At 42.2% G+C, this 15,446-nt stretch overlaps 2 protein-coding genes across 6 annotated transcripts in view; both read left to right on the top strand.

Annotated features, from left to right (window-relative positions):
* The window catches only part of CCDC186 (coiled-coil domain containing 186), a 224,493-nt gene extending 217,140 nt beyond the window's left edge, over nt 1-7,353 (top strand). For all 5 annotated transcript variants that reach the window (XM_033943150.1, XM_033943154.1, XM_033943149.1 and 2 more), the window contains one exon: nt 4,204-7,353. In XM_033943150.1, coding sequence (XP_033799041.1) covers nt 4,204-4,278 — 75 coding nt within the window. In that variant the 3' untranslated portion in view covers nt 4,279-7,353. The remainder of the gene's footprint in view (nt 1-4,203) is intronic.
* A 6,981-nt stretch (nt 7,354-14,334) lies between these two features.
* LOC117359847 (anaphase-promoting complex subunit 11) lies at nt 14,335-14,918 on the top strand. Its single transcript, XM_033943223.1, has one exon. The coding sequence runs from the start codon at nt 14,416-14,418 to the stop codon at nt 14,668-14,670; it is 255 nt and encodes an 84-aa protein (XP_033799114.1). The 5' UTR covers nt 14,335-14,415; the 3' UTR covers nt 14,671-14,918.
* Nucleotides 14,919-15,446: the final 528 nt, after the last annotated feature.

The raw sequence follows: 15,446 nt of genomic DNA, 5'->3' as shown, positions 1-15,446 counted from the left end.
ATTTTTATAAATTTAGGATATGTCCCTCTTTGTATTGCTATTACTCTTTCCATTTTGAATATATGACAAATTGTATTCCACCAAAATTTGGGATGATCTAATAACCTATTTGATCTGAAAAATCAAATACACCACAAATTCAAATAGGAATAAATATCTTTTGTTTTGTCACATTATGAATGGGTTTTATTGTGTTTTGCAGTTAAACATGATTTTCAAGATGTGCCTTAATAAAATACATATTTGGTGATAATTAACGAATTTTAGTGTAGCTTATCTCTATCATTATCTTGATGCTCTTTCTCTTTTAGGACCAATTGCCTTGTTCACAGTCTCTCTGTTGGATAGCTCAGTGTTTCTCAACCTTTTCAAGCCAAGTACCCCCTAAGCCTAACAAATACCAACCTCTGCCCCAGACCTGCCCAAACTTTGCTCCTGACTCCACCCCATATAGTACTAATTGTAATTGGAGGGGGTGGATGCTAATTTAACTTTTCATACAACATTAGATACATAAAAAGTACTTGTACTGATTAGTCACTACGGGCAAGTTCTTTCACACACATCCCTCCCCCTTCCAGTGGTCTGACATCTCCCCTCCCTTCCTCCTTTCTGGCTCCCCTCCCAGTCCAATATTTCTCCCTATTTTCCCTCCACCAATCCAATCTAACACTTGCACGCTTCCTCTCCTCTGTACCTCCTCTCTCCCCAACCAACATCCAGGGTGCATCTCTCCCACTCCCTCTACTGCCACATCCAACATTTCTCTCTCTCTCTCATCCCCCAACTCATGTGCAGCATTTTTCACCACTGTCCACCAACCCCATGCCCATTCCTATCACCCCTCTCCAGGACCATGCCACATCTCCCACCATCACTGTCCTTGCATCCCCTCTGTTCCCTCTCTACCACCATATCCAACTCAATAAACAATTAATTAATCTCATCCCTCTCCCCCTTCCAGCCTTGTCAAGCAAAAGATCATGTCCCCCTTGTTGAACTGCACTGCTCCTTCGGACCTCAGCCCCCAGCAGCACTCCCTGCAAAGGACGGCACAACAGCTACCCACAAGCTGCACATGACTGACCCACAAGCCTCCCTCCGATGTCAACTCTGACGTCAGAGAGAAGGCTTCTGGGTCAACCACTTACGTGCAGTGCCTTAATCACTGAGAGCAGAGATCGGAAGCGGCTTCAGCAGGTGGGCAGGAATGCCAGATCTCGGGCGGTGGTGGTAACGGCGTTGGACGCCATCTCTATGGACGGGTGGGATTTTGGCGGGAATTGGCGGCTAGGCCATGGACCCCCAACAGACGGCCTCCTAGAGCAGTGTTCTTCAACCACCGGTCCGTGGACTGGTGCCGTTCCACAGAAATTTCCTGCCAGTCCACAGAGCCGGCATGCGCATCAGGCCCACAAAAATGTTCTTCAACCACCAGTCCATGGTGTGATCGATGCAGTGTTATCTTTGAGCCGGCTCCCTCTTCCTCACTGACTCAGTGTACAAAGCCAGGGGCAGCGGCTCCTATACGCGTCCTGCGCCTGAACCGGAAGCCTTCTCTCTGACGTTGCAACGTCAGAGGGAAGGCTTCCAGATGAGGCGTGGGACACTCAAGGAGCCGCTGCCCGCAGCTTTTGTGCACTGTGTCAGTGAGGAAGAGGGAGCCAGCCTGAAGACAATGCCGAGGGCAGCATAAAATGACCAGTAGGCAAGGCATACCATGGAGGGAGAGAGACAACAAAAGTAGAGGAGAATGATTTTATTTTTGAAATTAGTGATTGAATAATGTCAGTTTTGAGAATTTACATTTACTGTCAGTGTGCTTTGTGTAGTTTAATTTTGTGGTTAACCATTATGTGTTGTTAATAAGATTATATTGTGAGTATCTATGAAAAATGAATGGAAAAAATAGTGTTAAAATTAGTACTATTATGGGGGCGGAGATTGGGTAGAGAAGGGTGGGGGTCTGGCCCACGACTTAGCCCAGTGTTCTTCAACCGCCGATCCAAGGACCGATGCCGGTCCACAAAATAATTCTTTTATTTCTGCCGGTCCATAAGTGTAAAAAGGTTGAAGAACACTGTCCTAGAGTACGCGTACCTCAGGTTGAGAAACACTGGGATAGCTGATTGGTCTTTACAGCTATATCACTAGCCTCTAATCTTGGTTGTTCTCCGATTACTGTTGTGGATTGTTTTAAGTGCCTAGGACTTATCCTTGACTACTAGGTTTATTCTGATTACCAAGTTAGTGTGTTAATAAGGTCAAGCAGTTCCGCATGGTGAGATTATCTAGATACCTCCTCTTTGTTAGCATCACTCCCTGCTTTGATTGCTTCTACTGGGTTATTATAATGTAGTAGATTCAGGTATCAATCTCTCTCAGTAAGCATCTTCAGATTGTTCAAAATACTGCCATAAGGATCCTTTGCTATGCTGAGAGATTAGATCACACTACTACTATTCTCATGTTCAATCATCACTGCCTTCCCTTTGGGTTTAAGATTTTAATGCTAATACATAGATGATTCCTCTCATTACCCCACATATTTTGGTGCAGTTTTTCAGCTCATTGCATGGTTCTTGCCTTGTTGCTCCCATAGGGAGCTGACCAATTGGAATATTAGGCCACTCTCAGTGCATCCCAGAAAGCACTGGGAGAGAGGCCTAAGATTCTAGTTAAGTGCCTCGGCCAATCAGGGTCTTAGGCCCCTCCTCGGTGCATCCCATGACGCACTGGGAAGGGACAGGCCTGCCAATCAGTGGAAGCAGGCTTGCTGGAGGGAGGAAGCATCCCTTTGGCTGGCCAATTTAAGAAAGGCACAGGAGGGTACTGGGGGGGTCGGGGGGGCATGCCCTTTGGCAAGAGAGGGTCTTGGTAGGAGGAACTGGGCATCCCTCCTGCTGGGGATATCTCGGGGTGGGTGTGGGGTGGCAGGAGGAATTGGGCACTCCTCCTGCCTCGGACATTCAGGGGTGGGTGGTGGTAGAAATTCTGAGAGTTCTGGCAGGAGGGACTGGGCATCCCTCCTGCCGATAGTCTTTTGGGGGGCAGCCATTAAATTGATAGTGACAGAGAGCTCAATGGCAACGTCGGTTAGAGAATCGTGGTTTTAGGCGGGTTTAGGCGGACAGACATGATTCTATATAGGACACCCATGTGCGATTCTATACAGAATCCGGCCCATAGAGACCAAGAGGTTTGTTTCAAGGTGTCGCCTACTTGGTAAGTTGCACTTCCCCAAACCACATCTACTGTTTATAGTGACAGTTATTTTTTCTTCAATCTGCTGTTTGGGTTTGCCATCATAGATCATTTGGATCGTTTGCCTTTGTTTGTTGGGATCATTAATGTTAACATTGACTACCCTATAGAATGAGATAAAGCAATAAGGTAATTTGGCCAGTTATAGACACAAATAGCGACATACCTGAAACTGTAGCACAGTCGTTTTATGTGTTATATACATTGCCATCTTCTTTCATTAGTTATATATGGTTATCTGCCAACAAACACTGTAATGTGGGGACCATGTCATCTAACTGGTTGCCCCCTCCCAAGGCTATTTCTCTATAGTCAGTCATGCAAAGTTGCTTACCTGTAGTGCCCAAGCAGTGGTTCTCCTTATCCCACTGCTCTAAAACGTTTTCAAATGTATGCACAGATAAATAGCAGCCTTGATGTGATCTTTCCTATAGCTTCCAAGGGGAAGAATTGCCCCAGAATTTAACTGGGTTCCCCAATTCACTCATCATGTCCCTTAGAGATGGTAGATGTAGAACCAGCACAGGTATTATAAAAAATAAAAAATTGGTATTTTTCTATTGCTTATTTTAGTTATTTTCTGCCTTCTAGTTTGAAACCAACGAAAGCAGAAGAACCTCATTGTATATTTTACTCTTTATTGTATTTTGTCTTTTGCTGCTTTGAACCTGTTTTTATGGATTAAAGGGGTCACAAGTGTCAGAAGAGAAATACTGTAAATATCCCAAATGCTGTCTGACAGTTTCCAGCAGTACAAGATTGACCACCTGAAGCATATAACTTTCTCCATTTTGTCCTTCACTGAAAGAGTCCTCTTAAATCTTGACTGTATCTTCCAGGCCTTAGTAATGGATCGGGCTCTATAACTTCAGTATGAAATAGCAAAACCTGCCATCGCTGACTTGTACTTTTTTCTCTTTTGCCTTTTTCTGTTTGCAGGAAAATCTGCAAACACTAGGAACAGAAATAGAACGGCTTATTAAGCACCAGCGTGAACTGGAACGAAGGATGTGACAAAGCAGAACTGAAAGCACTGTTGGAGACTTCACCCGAGTCAAGCAAGTGTTATAGACGGTCTTGTCGTTTATCCTGTGGGATGTTAAATGGCCATGGATTTCTAAGCATCCTCTGTGCCCTTCCTGCTTAGGAGAACTTACTCCTTCAAAGAATTGTGATATACTGTAAGGGGTTGTTTTGGAGGGTGGGGGGGCTTAAACCACACAAGCACTCCTGAGGTGAATTTGCTTAATTTAAGACATTAAAACCTGTGCTAGCAAATACATATATTTATACGTGTAGATACATAATACCGGTAGTTCTGCATCCAAACACAAAACTTGAGCCCTTAAGTTGCTTGTGATTTTATGGCACCGTTGAAATGTCCCATCAGAATAATATCATGGCCAACCTTGCGGAAATCACACGGCTCTCCTATTTGGCCTCCCTGATGTGAGTCATGAAGGATCACCGAGGAAGAACATTTTTCTTTTGTATGCTCACGACAGCAGAATTTCTCCAGAGAGAGAGAGAGAGCTTGTCCAAGAGGAAGAGTTGAGGACGAATAGGATTATTTTAAAATTTTGTAACATTTAATATTGTACAAAAGACTTCAAAAAAGCATGTCGTGATCCACAAATATTTTATAAAGACCAGGAAAAAGCCTAGGACAATGAAACAGTAGCCAATAATATTTGATCTCATGATGGAGATAAAAATCATTCATAACATCTTTCCTCCCCCCCTGTTTTTCCATGGATGCAATAATAAGAGGTGATAAGTGCAAAAAAGATGTTTAAGCAAAGCATAAGCCTGGTGCATGATTTTAATACCCTATTATTAGTTTTTTGCCATTGTTAAAACATTTTTGTACATCATTTTATGTTCTAACTCATAAATATGCAAGTACTTGACACATGTAAGGTTAAGTGACTAATGAATACCACATGCAGCCAAGGAATAATGATATAAGGGATAAACTCAATTTAAATGTCCCTTGTGTATTGTTAACAGTTGTGCTAAATTTTCTCTAGCTTGCTGTAGTGAATAGGAAACCTGTCTCTTGTGATCTCAAGTGGCTCCCCAGAATATGGCATGCATTTAGAATCACTAACCACGCTTCATACAGTGGTTGAAAATAGTTAACAAATATAAAAGAGAAGCCCAAGTATAAGAACACAAAGCTATGTGCAGATAACATTTGTCCTTCATCACAGTGGGCCATACCCTGGCAGCTGTATTCTGAATGGTTTTTAATTCCAGGATAGGATTGTGACACCACGGAAAGTGCTCTTGAAGAGAGGCTGGAAATATTATGGAATGAGAGCGCTTGGTGAGCTCTTGTTGTGTTGGCCGTGTCTTGTCTGGGTGGTTGGTTGGGTTGACTTTAGCCTAACAACAACAGAAGTATTGCACTTTGATACAGGGTCCTCCCTATAACCCTAAACATCTATTTTATGCTTTCCAGACCGAAATAGCACAATTCTGTGCTTTTATGTGATTATCCTGTATGTTTTGGGGAAATACTCCCCTAAAAACATCCAGAAGAGGCCATGTTAAAAAAGAAATTGTCTGCAAATGTTCTGAAGTGTTAGCATAGTTTTGCCTTGGAGCTACAACTAGGAAGATCACTTAATGAAGAATTGTCCTCAGAATGTTGCTGGTCTATTAATCCATTCATCATGGCCCTTACAGCGCAGGCTTTTCTGAAATTGCTCTAGTAACTTTTTGAGCCCTCTCTGCCTTTAGAAACAAAAGATCCAGAATGATGAGCACTCCTACTACCAGTTTTGAGGATTTTATTTTTTAAATACCATTTACTTTGTAGATACCAAACAACACTAAGGGATTCCCCATTTCAGTGTTCATAGAAACAGTCTGTCTTTGTCATTTTCATATATTTGAAATGATGTTAGATTTGGAAAAATTTGTATATATATATGGTGGAAAGTGGTGTTCATTTTAATGTGTGAACGTGATGTGTTTTTGCTTTCCATTTGAAAAAAAATTGTGCAGATGGGGTAAGTGCAATCATATTGTAATCATCGTTTTTGGCATCTTTTCATCACAGTTTTTAATATGATTTAATGAATAGGACTAATCGCCCCATCTTGTGAGCTTGCTAAAACCATTCAGCACATCTGTATGAAAATGCTGTACAGATTTATACTGGTTGATCCAGTGCTTTTCAAGTTAATAGTTTTCATTTATTAATTTTCATGTGACAATGAAATATCTTTCTTTCATAGCACCTTACTCAGAGAAGGATTTTTTTTTTAATTATGATTTTTATTGGTTTATATCACAGAAGTTCAAGAAAACAACACTCCTTATCTGTGACTTTGGAGCATTTGGCTTTGTTTAGTTACTGGAGAAATGCAAGGAAAGAAACTCCTAAACTTTTCTTGTCCATATTCATATCCAGACACTCACAAATGTTGCCCTAAGGATTCAGGGCACTGCTTGGTTTGCTTTAGTATTTATTGAACAGTTCAGTGGAATTCTTTAAGTCTACAAGTTATCTATTTGGCATCATATATGCAACCTCAATCATGGACATTAGGGAGATGGGCACCACATGTTTGGTGAAACATAAATAAAACCAAAGCAAATCCAGGGCAAGCATTACCATTAGGCCTGGTTTTAAAAATATGAACTTTGGAACCAGAGGTGAGGTACCAAGTCTTCGAATGTCTGCACTGTGATATCAGAATGTGAACTCATAGGGCTCCTTTTACGAAGCTGCGTTAGCGGTTTAACGCGCATAATAGTGCGCGCTAATTTGCCGGCTATGTGAGCCGCTACCACCTCCTCTTGAGCAGGCGGTAGTTTTTCGGCTAGCGCAGGGGTTAGCACGTGATGACAAGTTGCATGCGGTAAAACCGCTAATGCAGCTTCGTAAAAGGAGCTCATAGAGTTTGTTTCCTGTGTGCAGGTCCGCAAAGACTTGTACGTTTTTATAAAGTGTAATCACCCTCCTTTGGCTGTATTATGCTGCTGTATTAAATAGTGTTATGGAATTTATAGGGCTGATCATGTAAAAAAAAAAAAATCAGATCTTTCATGACCAGTTTGGTCCCTTAAACGGTCTGGCCTCTTGTCATGAGTTTTCAGCAGAAGTTGGTTGGTTGCTGGAACCCTGCGCTGCTTAGTTCTGACACAGTTCCATGCCTAAAGAACGTAAGGCAGAGACTAAACCACCAGCTTAAAGGAGGCAATTTGGTAACTTGATAAGAAGCTGCCTAGATTTAAGCACAACCGACGTGCATAATTGGTCTCTCAAAATATTGAGCCGTGTGAAAATACACAGCATGTTTCATAGTGCAGACTGTCACCGTGGGCATGCAAGGGATGGCTCATTGGGTGCAGTCCACACTTCTTTTATGCACATGGAGATGATAAAACTCCTTGATTCACATGTGTACTTGTGGAAAGTGTGCATTCATATTTCCACCAGCCCTCAAGCCAGACTGCACCAGTATTTCATAAAGTGAAGTCGACACATACCAGTTGTTAACTAGGCATGATGTAATATTGCCACAATGCTGAGGACCGTGCTGGACCTCTATGAAAAGTGCTACTTCAGTTCCTTATTACTGTCACAACTGTGAGGATGAGCGACTATTTTGGTATCCTGCAGAGAAAGTTCATCTGTCAGTGGAGACTGCATTCAGGCTTTCAGATGGACTTGTACAAGCCAGTGCTGGCACATCTTTAGAAGCCCTAAGAGCACTGTATAACATGCATTATGATGTAAAGTATCTCAGACTTGTGATCATATGGGGGAAATTTGGTTAAATTCCGACTGTAGACATTTGAACAGTAGTTACCGGTTTAAAGCCAATAACGAGGAAATCAACCCACTTTTCAGAAACAATAGCCAAAATGAAAGACATTCAAGCGGTCCTTTATTAAGCAAATGTATTTCATGAACCGCAGACTTTTCTCTGTTTTTGAGTGTGGGATAGTTAATGCATTCTCTGTCCTGTAACGGATCTGTGTATGCTGTATACATATGCATTGCCAAATGAGGATGTTTCTGCTTAAAAAAAGACCTGCAGGCACTTGTATTATAACTTTTGTCTAACATAAATCCCTTATTGCAGAAGCATGTTTAAAGTGTGAAAAGGTTTTGCAGAACACCACCGGGGCTGTGTACATAGAGCTTCTAACTGGTGTATATATCTGTCACTTGTTTGAGATGGCCTTTGATACTGTATTTATGTACAGGTACATACAGATTATATATATATATTTGTAATCCTTTTGTGCAATACCCTCTCCTTACTCATTTCATCACATCGAGATCCCTTATACATGTCAGTTAGGACAGTGAAAGGCTGCTGCTGGAGGAGCCTCACCAAACACTATGGCCTAGATTCACTAAGCTCACCGATCGTATCCCGACCTGATTCGCTAACCTATCCACACCCAATCCGATCCGTATATGCAAATGAGAGCAAATGGCATGCAAAGTAGAAAGGCAGCGATTCAGTAAACCAACGAAGGAACACCGATTGGGCTGGGCCGATCCAAAAAGAAGCGACGGCTGAGGACCAGTTGCTTACGTCCTTCCCAACTGTCCTGCTCTCTGCTGCCCTGAAATCCCAGCCCTGCAGCCCTGAAACCATCAAAATTAAAAACATCTCCCTTATGCAAAAAGCGCCCTGCTCTCTGCGAGCCCTTGTTTTTAACCCACAGGTTTAAAGCAGGGCTGCACTACGGCGTGTTCTCCTTGGCTGCAAAGCGTGTTCTGTTCCTGAAATGATTCTCATGGGGCCAGCGAGTACAGCCACCCCCCCCCCCTTTTGTTTTGACTTCAAGCTTGTGCGGATCGCATCTCCAGGCAGAAAGGATGGTCTGCGCATGCATCTGGATCGCTTGTGGGCATGTGTCTGATCAGATCATTTACATGGGAACTCTTTAGTGAATCGATCGCCCCCAAAAAAAGAGTTTAGTGAATCTAGCCCTAACACAGTTCTTCAGTATGATTTCTTGCTCCTTCAAAGGAGAACTTAGCTCAGCACTCTTACCCACTTTCCAGCTAGAGATCCTATATGCATGTATAAACACAAAGCATGGATATGTAGAAGCCAAATTCAGACCTCTGTGTGGGGTACTCTGTATGGGTAGACCCCCTGAATCAAGCCGTTGGGATGATTTTTTTGTCTTTCTAGATGAGTACAGCACCTTATACAACTGTAAATGTTGGATTCATAGTGTGTGATTCTTTGAATCAATTAAAATTGTTTATTGGCAGTTAATTTTGTAGATACTGGTTTCTGTACAAATGAAGATTTTAAAAATGACCTGATTCTGTATATATTGTACTTTGAATTAATAAATAATAAGCACACATGCAAAAATTGAGAAATGACTCTTCTTATTTTAAGAAGCTATGGGGAAAGCAACATGCACTTTGTGGCAGATATTATCCTTACAACCCTACTGGCACACTGGGTGGACCATATCAGTCTTTATCTGCCATTCACTATTTTATGAGTCCATGAAAACAATTCACAATAAATAGCTTAATAGGCAGCGTAGGGTGTAAATGGAGGTGGAATATTCAGATCAAGAAGAGCAATTAGAAAGTAAGGGAACTGTAAAATGTACCAATTTTTGGATCCAAAACAACTGATTGATTTCTTAGAGGCAAAAGAGAATTTTATTGTTCAAATTTAGTCCCTAATGCTGTAATTGGCTGCATAAAATGTGTCTGGATGACTTGCTTTTTGTTTAATTTTTCTTTGAATCTGTTTTTTCTTAGATCCTTTATTTCCTGTTAATTTTGGATGAATATTGTAGACTGAATATATATATATTATAGATTTTATTATTCTTCTATTTCCTGTTATCACTTTTTTGGTAATAAGTAAAATTATAAAGCTATAAATAAGAAAGTAAGGGGGCTAACTTAAAATCAAGCAGGATTGTCCTGCAGATCCCACTTTCAGAAGTCCTACAAAAGGAGCTTCTTGTGTGTCAAATGATTGGAAAGTTTCATATCATAAACTTGTGCTTTTGATATGAAATAAGTAGATTTTCATATTGCACTGAAACGGTGGGGAAAAAACAATGTTCACCGCGGCCACTCGGACAAAGCCATTCATCGCCCCATGGAGTGGTGAATAGCCTTGTCTCCGCAGTTAAGGGAGGGAACGCGCATGGTCACCGATCACGCTCCCTCCCTCCTTACTGATCACTGTTGCCCCGTCCAAACATCTCCCTCCTGATCGTTACCGCTGCTGCTGCCCGATCATCTCCCCGTCCAAGCATCTCCCTCCCTCCTGATTGCCGCCACTGTTACTGCCGCCCCATCCAAGCATCTCCCTTTCTCCCTCCCTGCCCCTTACCTTCGTGGCAGGTGACTTCTAAATTTCCTTCCTACGAGCAGCCAGAGCGTTGAAATTACGTATAGCTGCCCTAAAGGTCATCTCTGACACAACCGCAAGTTGCATTACAGACCTTTCCTGCAGCCACACGCAACTTTAATGCTCTGGCTGCTTGTGGGAAAGAAATTTAGAAATCGCCCCCCATGATGGTAAGGGCCGGGACAGGGAGGAAGAAAGGGAGGAAAGGTGGGGTGAAGAGAAACAGACGCTGAAGGGGGAACTGGAGAAGGTGAGGTGGGGAGGAACAGACGCTGAAGGAAACTGGGGAAGGTGGGGTTGAGAGGAACAGGCGCTGAAGGGAACTAGGTAAGGGAGAGAGGGAGGGAAGGTGGGGTGGAGAGGAACAGACGCTGAAGGGAAAAGAGTGGGGAAGAGAGTGGGGATAAGATGCTGAAGGAAACTGGGGAAGGGAGAGAGGGAGGGAAGATGGTATGGAGAAGTAACAGATGCTGAAGGGAAATGGGGAAGAGAGAGAGATTCCAGTCTAGGGGGGGAGCGGAGGGAAGAAGATGGGTGCCAGACCAATTGAGGGGGGGGTGGAGGGAGAAATGGGTGCTGGGTGTTTGTTCTTGGCGGTTTCATGCCTGAAATGTCCATCCATTTGATGGAATTCAAAATCCGACTTATCAGAGAAGGCAACCCTCTGCCAGTTAGTGCAAGTCAATGTTATTACTCCTGTGCAAATTGCAGACATTTTTTGCGATGAACCCTCGTGAGAATGGGTGCAGTCACCAGCCATCTTCTCCGGAGCTCTATTTGCAACAGGGTTTGCTTCACAGTCATTTTGGACAAACATCTGGAAGCCCCTGGTTCATGTGGATGGTGAGTTTCTCCACAGTAGCATGTTGATTGGCCTGCACCAACCTGCATAGCCAACGTTCCCCCTTGCATCGATGGCTTGTGCTGCTCCACAGTTACCATGTTGGGTTGAGAAAAAGATCCATTCATGATACACTTTAACCACAGTAGCCCGTGAACAGTTCACAAACTCCACTGTTTCCAAAATTGCTGCCTCCTTTGGCCCAGTAGCTGATGATCATTCCTTTTTCAATGTCTGATAAATCACACTTTTCCCCCATGACCACTAAGGTTGCTATTTTGGCAACTTGCTGACATCCCACCTTATATACCCATCAGAGGTAGGTGGTGGTCATAATAATGTGATGACCGTGTAGAGCCAGAGCCTTTGGTGTCTTAGGGCTTCTTTTACAAAGCCAGGCTAGCGATCACCGTGTGTTAAATGCGATCAAGCCCATAGGAATTGAATGTGCTTTGTCGCATTTGCAGAATTAAATTTAAAAAACCAAGCTTTTTAAATGTTGTCTAAGTCAACATTTCTAGAACTGGAAAAGACAGTTAAGTCTAAGTGGAATGAAACTTTTTGGGCTCCAGTGAATAAAATACGGGGATCGACTGTGGAAAAGAGCTGGGATTTGGCAGATTAGGCATTTAATGCAACAACAAGATTGGATGCCATTTGCTGGCTTGGCAGAACAGCAATATTACAGATGGATTCAACGTTCACATTGTATAAAATCATCCCAAGCTACAGAATATGCAACTATAATAAACGTGGAAAGGAGTGGCTTCTCAATGGTACAAGCGTTTAAAATACTGAGCACTTGGGAGTTTGATGTGGATAAAAAATTAGATGAAATACAATGGAAATCAGTATGGATTTCAATCGCAACATCATTGCATTCTACAAGCTTAATGCAATCCTCTTTTCTTTAATGCACAGGCTTTGTGGCCATCTTTAAAATTGTCCAAAATAGACGACTCGAAAGGGAAATTCTGTTGGACTTGTAAAGATAAAATTGGAACTATGGAACACATGTTATTCGAATGTCCCTATGTTGCTACATATTCGAGTAAGGTTTGGTCAACCATATCAACTTTGCTTCCTATATTGGAACCACTAACAATAATTAGGAGGGGGGGTTTGGGCTAGAATCTGCGTTAAGGGCTCCTTTTATCAAGCCGCGCTAGCGATTTAATGCGTGTGTTAAACCGCCAGCTGCACTAGCCGCTAATGCCTGCCTTGAGCAGGCGGTAGTTTTTTGGGCGGTAGTTTTGATTAAAAGTCACGCGCTAACCCCGCCAGCGCGGCTTGATAAAACACAACTATTGAAGAATTTGATTATGATAGCAATCAAAACAATATTATCTAATTGGAAGGATTTTTCTAAATTGGATTATAATAGTTGGTGGAACATGATACGCTTATATAGTAAAAATGAGAAAGCATATGCAATTGAGTGGCAGTTTGAGAAAATTCCAGAAAATATGGGATTGTTTAGTTAACTTACATGAATAATTATATTGGCTTATTTGTGTAGATTGTTGCGATACTCTAGGACGGTGGTCTCAAACTCGCGGCCCGGGGGCCACATGTGGCCCGCCAGGTACTATTTTGAGGCCCTCAGTGTGTTTATCATAATCACAAAAGTAAAATAAAAGTTTCCTGATCATATCTCTCTTTAGCTATAAATTACAATATTCTTATTAAGACTTGGAAAGATTTATAAACTATAAAGAGTTTTACCCAATGCAAAATTGTCATTTTTCAAATAAGACATTAACTATTTTTTTTCTGAGGCCCTCCAAATATCTACAAATCCAAAATGTGGCCCTGCAAAGGGTTTGAGTTTGAGACCACTGCTCTAGGACTATAGTTTTGTTTTTTATATTATGTTTGTATTTTATTACACAATATTGTGTTTATGTTGGCCTATTATTTTGTTTGTTTTTATTTCAGTATTTAAATACCACTTATAATCTAGGTGGTTTATATTCAGGTACTCAAGCATTTGTCCCTATCTGTCCTGGTGGGCTCACTATCTTATAAAATTTTCAATAAAACATTTATGGGGGGAAAATATGATGTCTACAAACAATTTTACATGTAGATGCTGCTCCCAGAAAGGGCATTCCACAAACATCGTCACATCTGTGTAATAAATATGCTTTCTAGCTTCCACCAGCCAAACGTCCAAATGTGAGGGTAGTTTGTAATGTTTTTGTTTGTAGTATACCAGCTGACATGAACTTACACTATTAAAACAGTCACAGTACGAATAATTTATAATACTGTGCCCCCTTACCGGTTTCCGAAGACTCTAATGTCAACTAAGCGAGTTTTATGATTTCTGGTTTTGTTTGTTTTAAGCAATAATGACTCAAGCAAACCTCATTTCCCAGTAGCTAAAGCACCATTGAAAGACTTGTGAGGTCAAATCAAAGCTGAGATCCCTCAAACCAACTGGGCATTCACACGTGGGAAATGCCATTTCCCAGAAACCCAGGAAGCGGTCCTAGAATTTGGTGACAGGACACTAATGAGATGCTAAGCTCTTCTCTTTTGGCTACGTTTTAGGTCATTTCCCTGTCCTGCTTTCTGTGGAATGCCCACTCAAGCACACTTGTGCTCCTATGGTTTCATAATTCAAGATAAGAATGGGTTATTACAAGAACAGTGGGCATCAAGGCAGAAGCTTAAAATAGCAAAGGTATGCCAGTGACTTCTTTAATGACTGACGACGACCGTTCTCACGGGTATTTAACCAGCTTCACTTGGATGAAGCAATATAGTTCTCCGTGTTCACTCGTAAAAAGAGCACTGAAGTATCAAATCAGTGCTAACCTGCCCTGACCTAACTAAAGGGATTAGAATTCTCAAAATTCTCATCAGGCCCAGAGCGGGAGAAAGAGCTTGGCGCTTGGTTCGCTCTTTCCGCACTGCTGTCAATTCTGAGGTGTCATGAAGGTGAAAGTTAAGTCATGGAATGGAGTCGCATCCTGGCTTTGGGTGGCCAATGATGAGAACTGTGGAATTTGTCGAATGGCCTTCAACGGCTGCTGTCCTGACTGTAAGATTCCAGGTGATGACTGCCCGCTTGTGTGGGGCCAGTGCTCCCACTGCTTCCACATGCACTGTATTCTCAAGTGGCTGAACTCACAGCAGGTCCAACAACACTGTCCAATGTGTCGCCAGGAATGGAAGTTCAAGGAGTGACATGCTTATTCCACAGCACGTGGCTCGGTTGCTACATTTCTCCAGTCCTCGTCGCTGGCTTCAGTTTCTCTCCTGGATTCATCCGTGCTGTTTCACAGGGGAAGGAACTGTCTTTCATATGTTTGCGGTGAGAGGAGGAAGAGGACAGTTCTCCTTTGTGTCTAACTGGTTAGGTCCAACTTTCATCTGCTTGCTTCACAATGTGATAATCCAATAAAAGAGAGCAAAACCTGAAAAAAAAAAAAAAAGAATTCTCAAAAGCTAGGCACAACTATATTATATATGTAATGTATCACCTGCAGCTTATCTGCCGGAGTTTATTTTTGCTATGATGCCAATAACAATTCTCCAAAATATGTTTAGCGATGCTCAAAATAAGTACTGGGAAAATATGAGCTGCTCTGTCTAGGAAATACATAGGAGTGTCATTTTGCAGTGTGACGTCTCGTTGCCATTAAAAGCATTATTGTTTCATGTTGGGGCTGTATTTTAAAAATATTGCATAGCATCTTTCATTACAGAATGCAGTGGAGGAATAACCCAGTGGTCAGGGCTCTGTGGCGCTTTGTGATCTTCTGCAAGTCAAAACCGTCCATTGCTGCAGGTATAAAATTACTACTACTAGTATTATTTCTATAGCGCTACCAGACGTACGCAGCGCTGTACAGAGTCACAAAGGAGCCAGTCCCTGCTTGAAAGAGCTTACAATCTAAACAGGACATATAAGCAGGATGTCATGGCTGGGTTGGTGGGCAGAGGGGAGTACAGGACAATGA

The sequence above is a fragment of the Geotrypetes seraphini genome, chromosome 4 (assembly GCF_902459505.1).
Source record: "Geotrypetes seraphini chromosome 4, aGeoSer1.1, whole genome shotgun sequence".
Lineage (NCBI taxonomy): Eukaryota > Metazoa > Chordata > Amphibia > Gymnophiona > Dermophiidae > Geotrypetes > Geotrypetes seraphini.
Note: the sequence above shows the minus strand (reverse complement) of the source record. Positions and strands in the feature narration are given on the sequence as shown.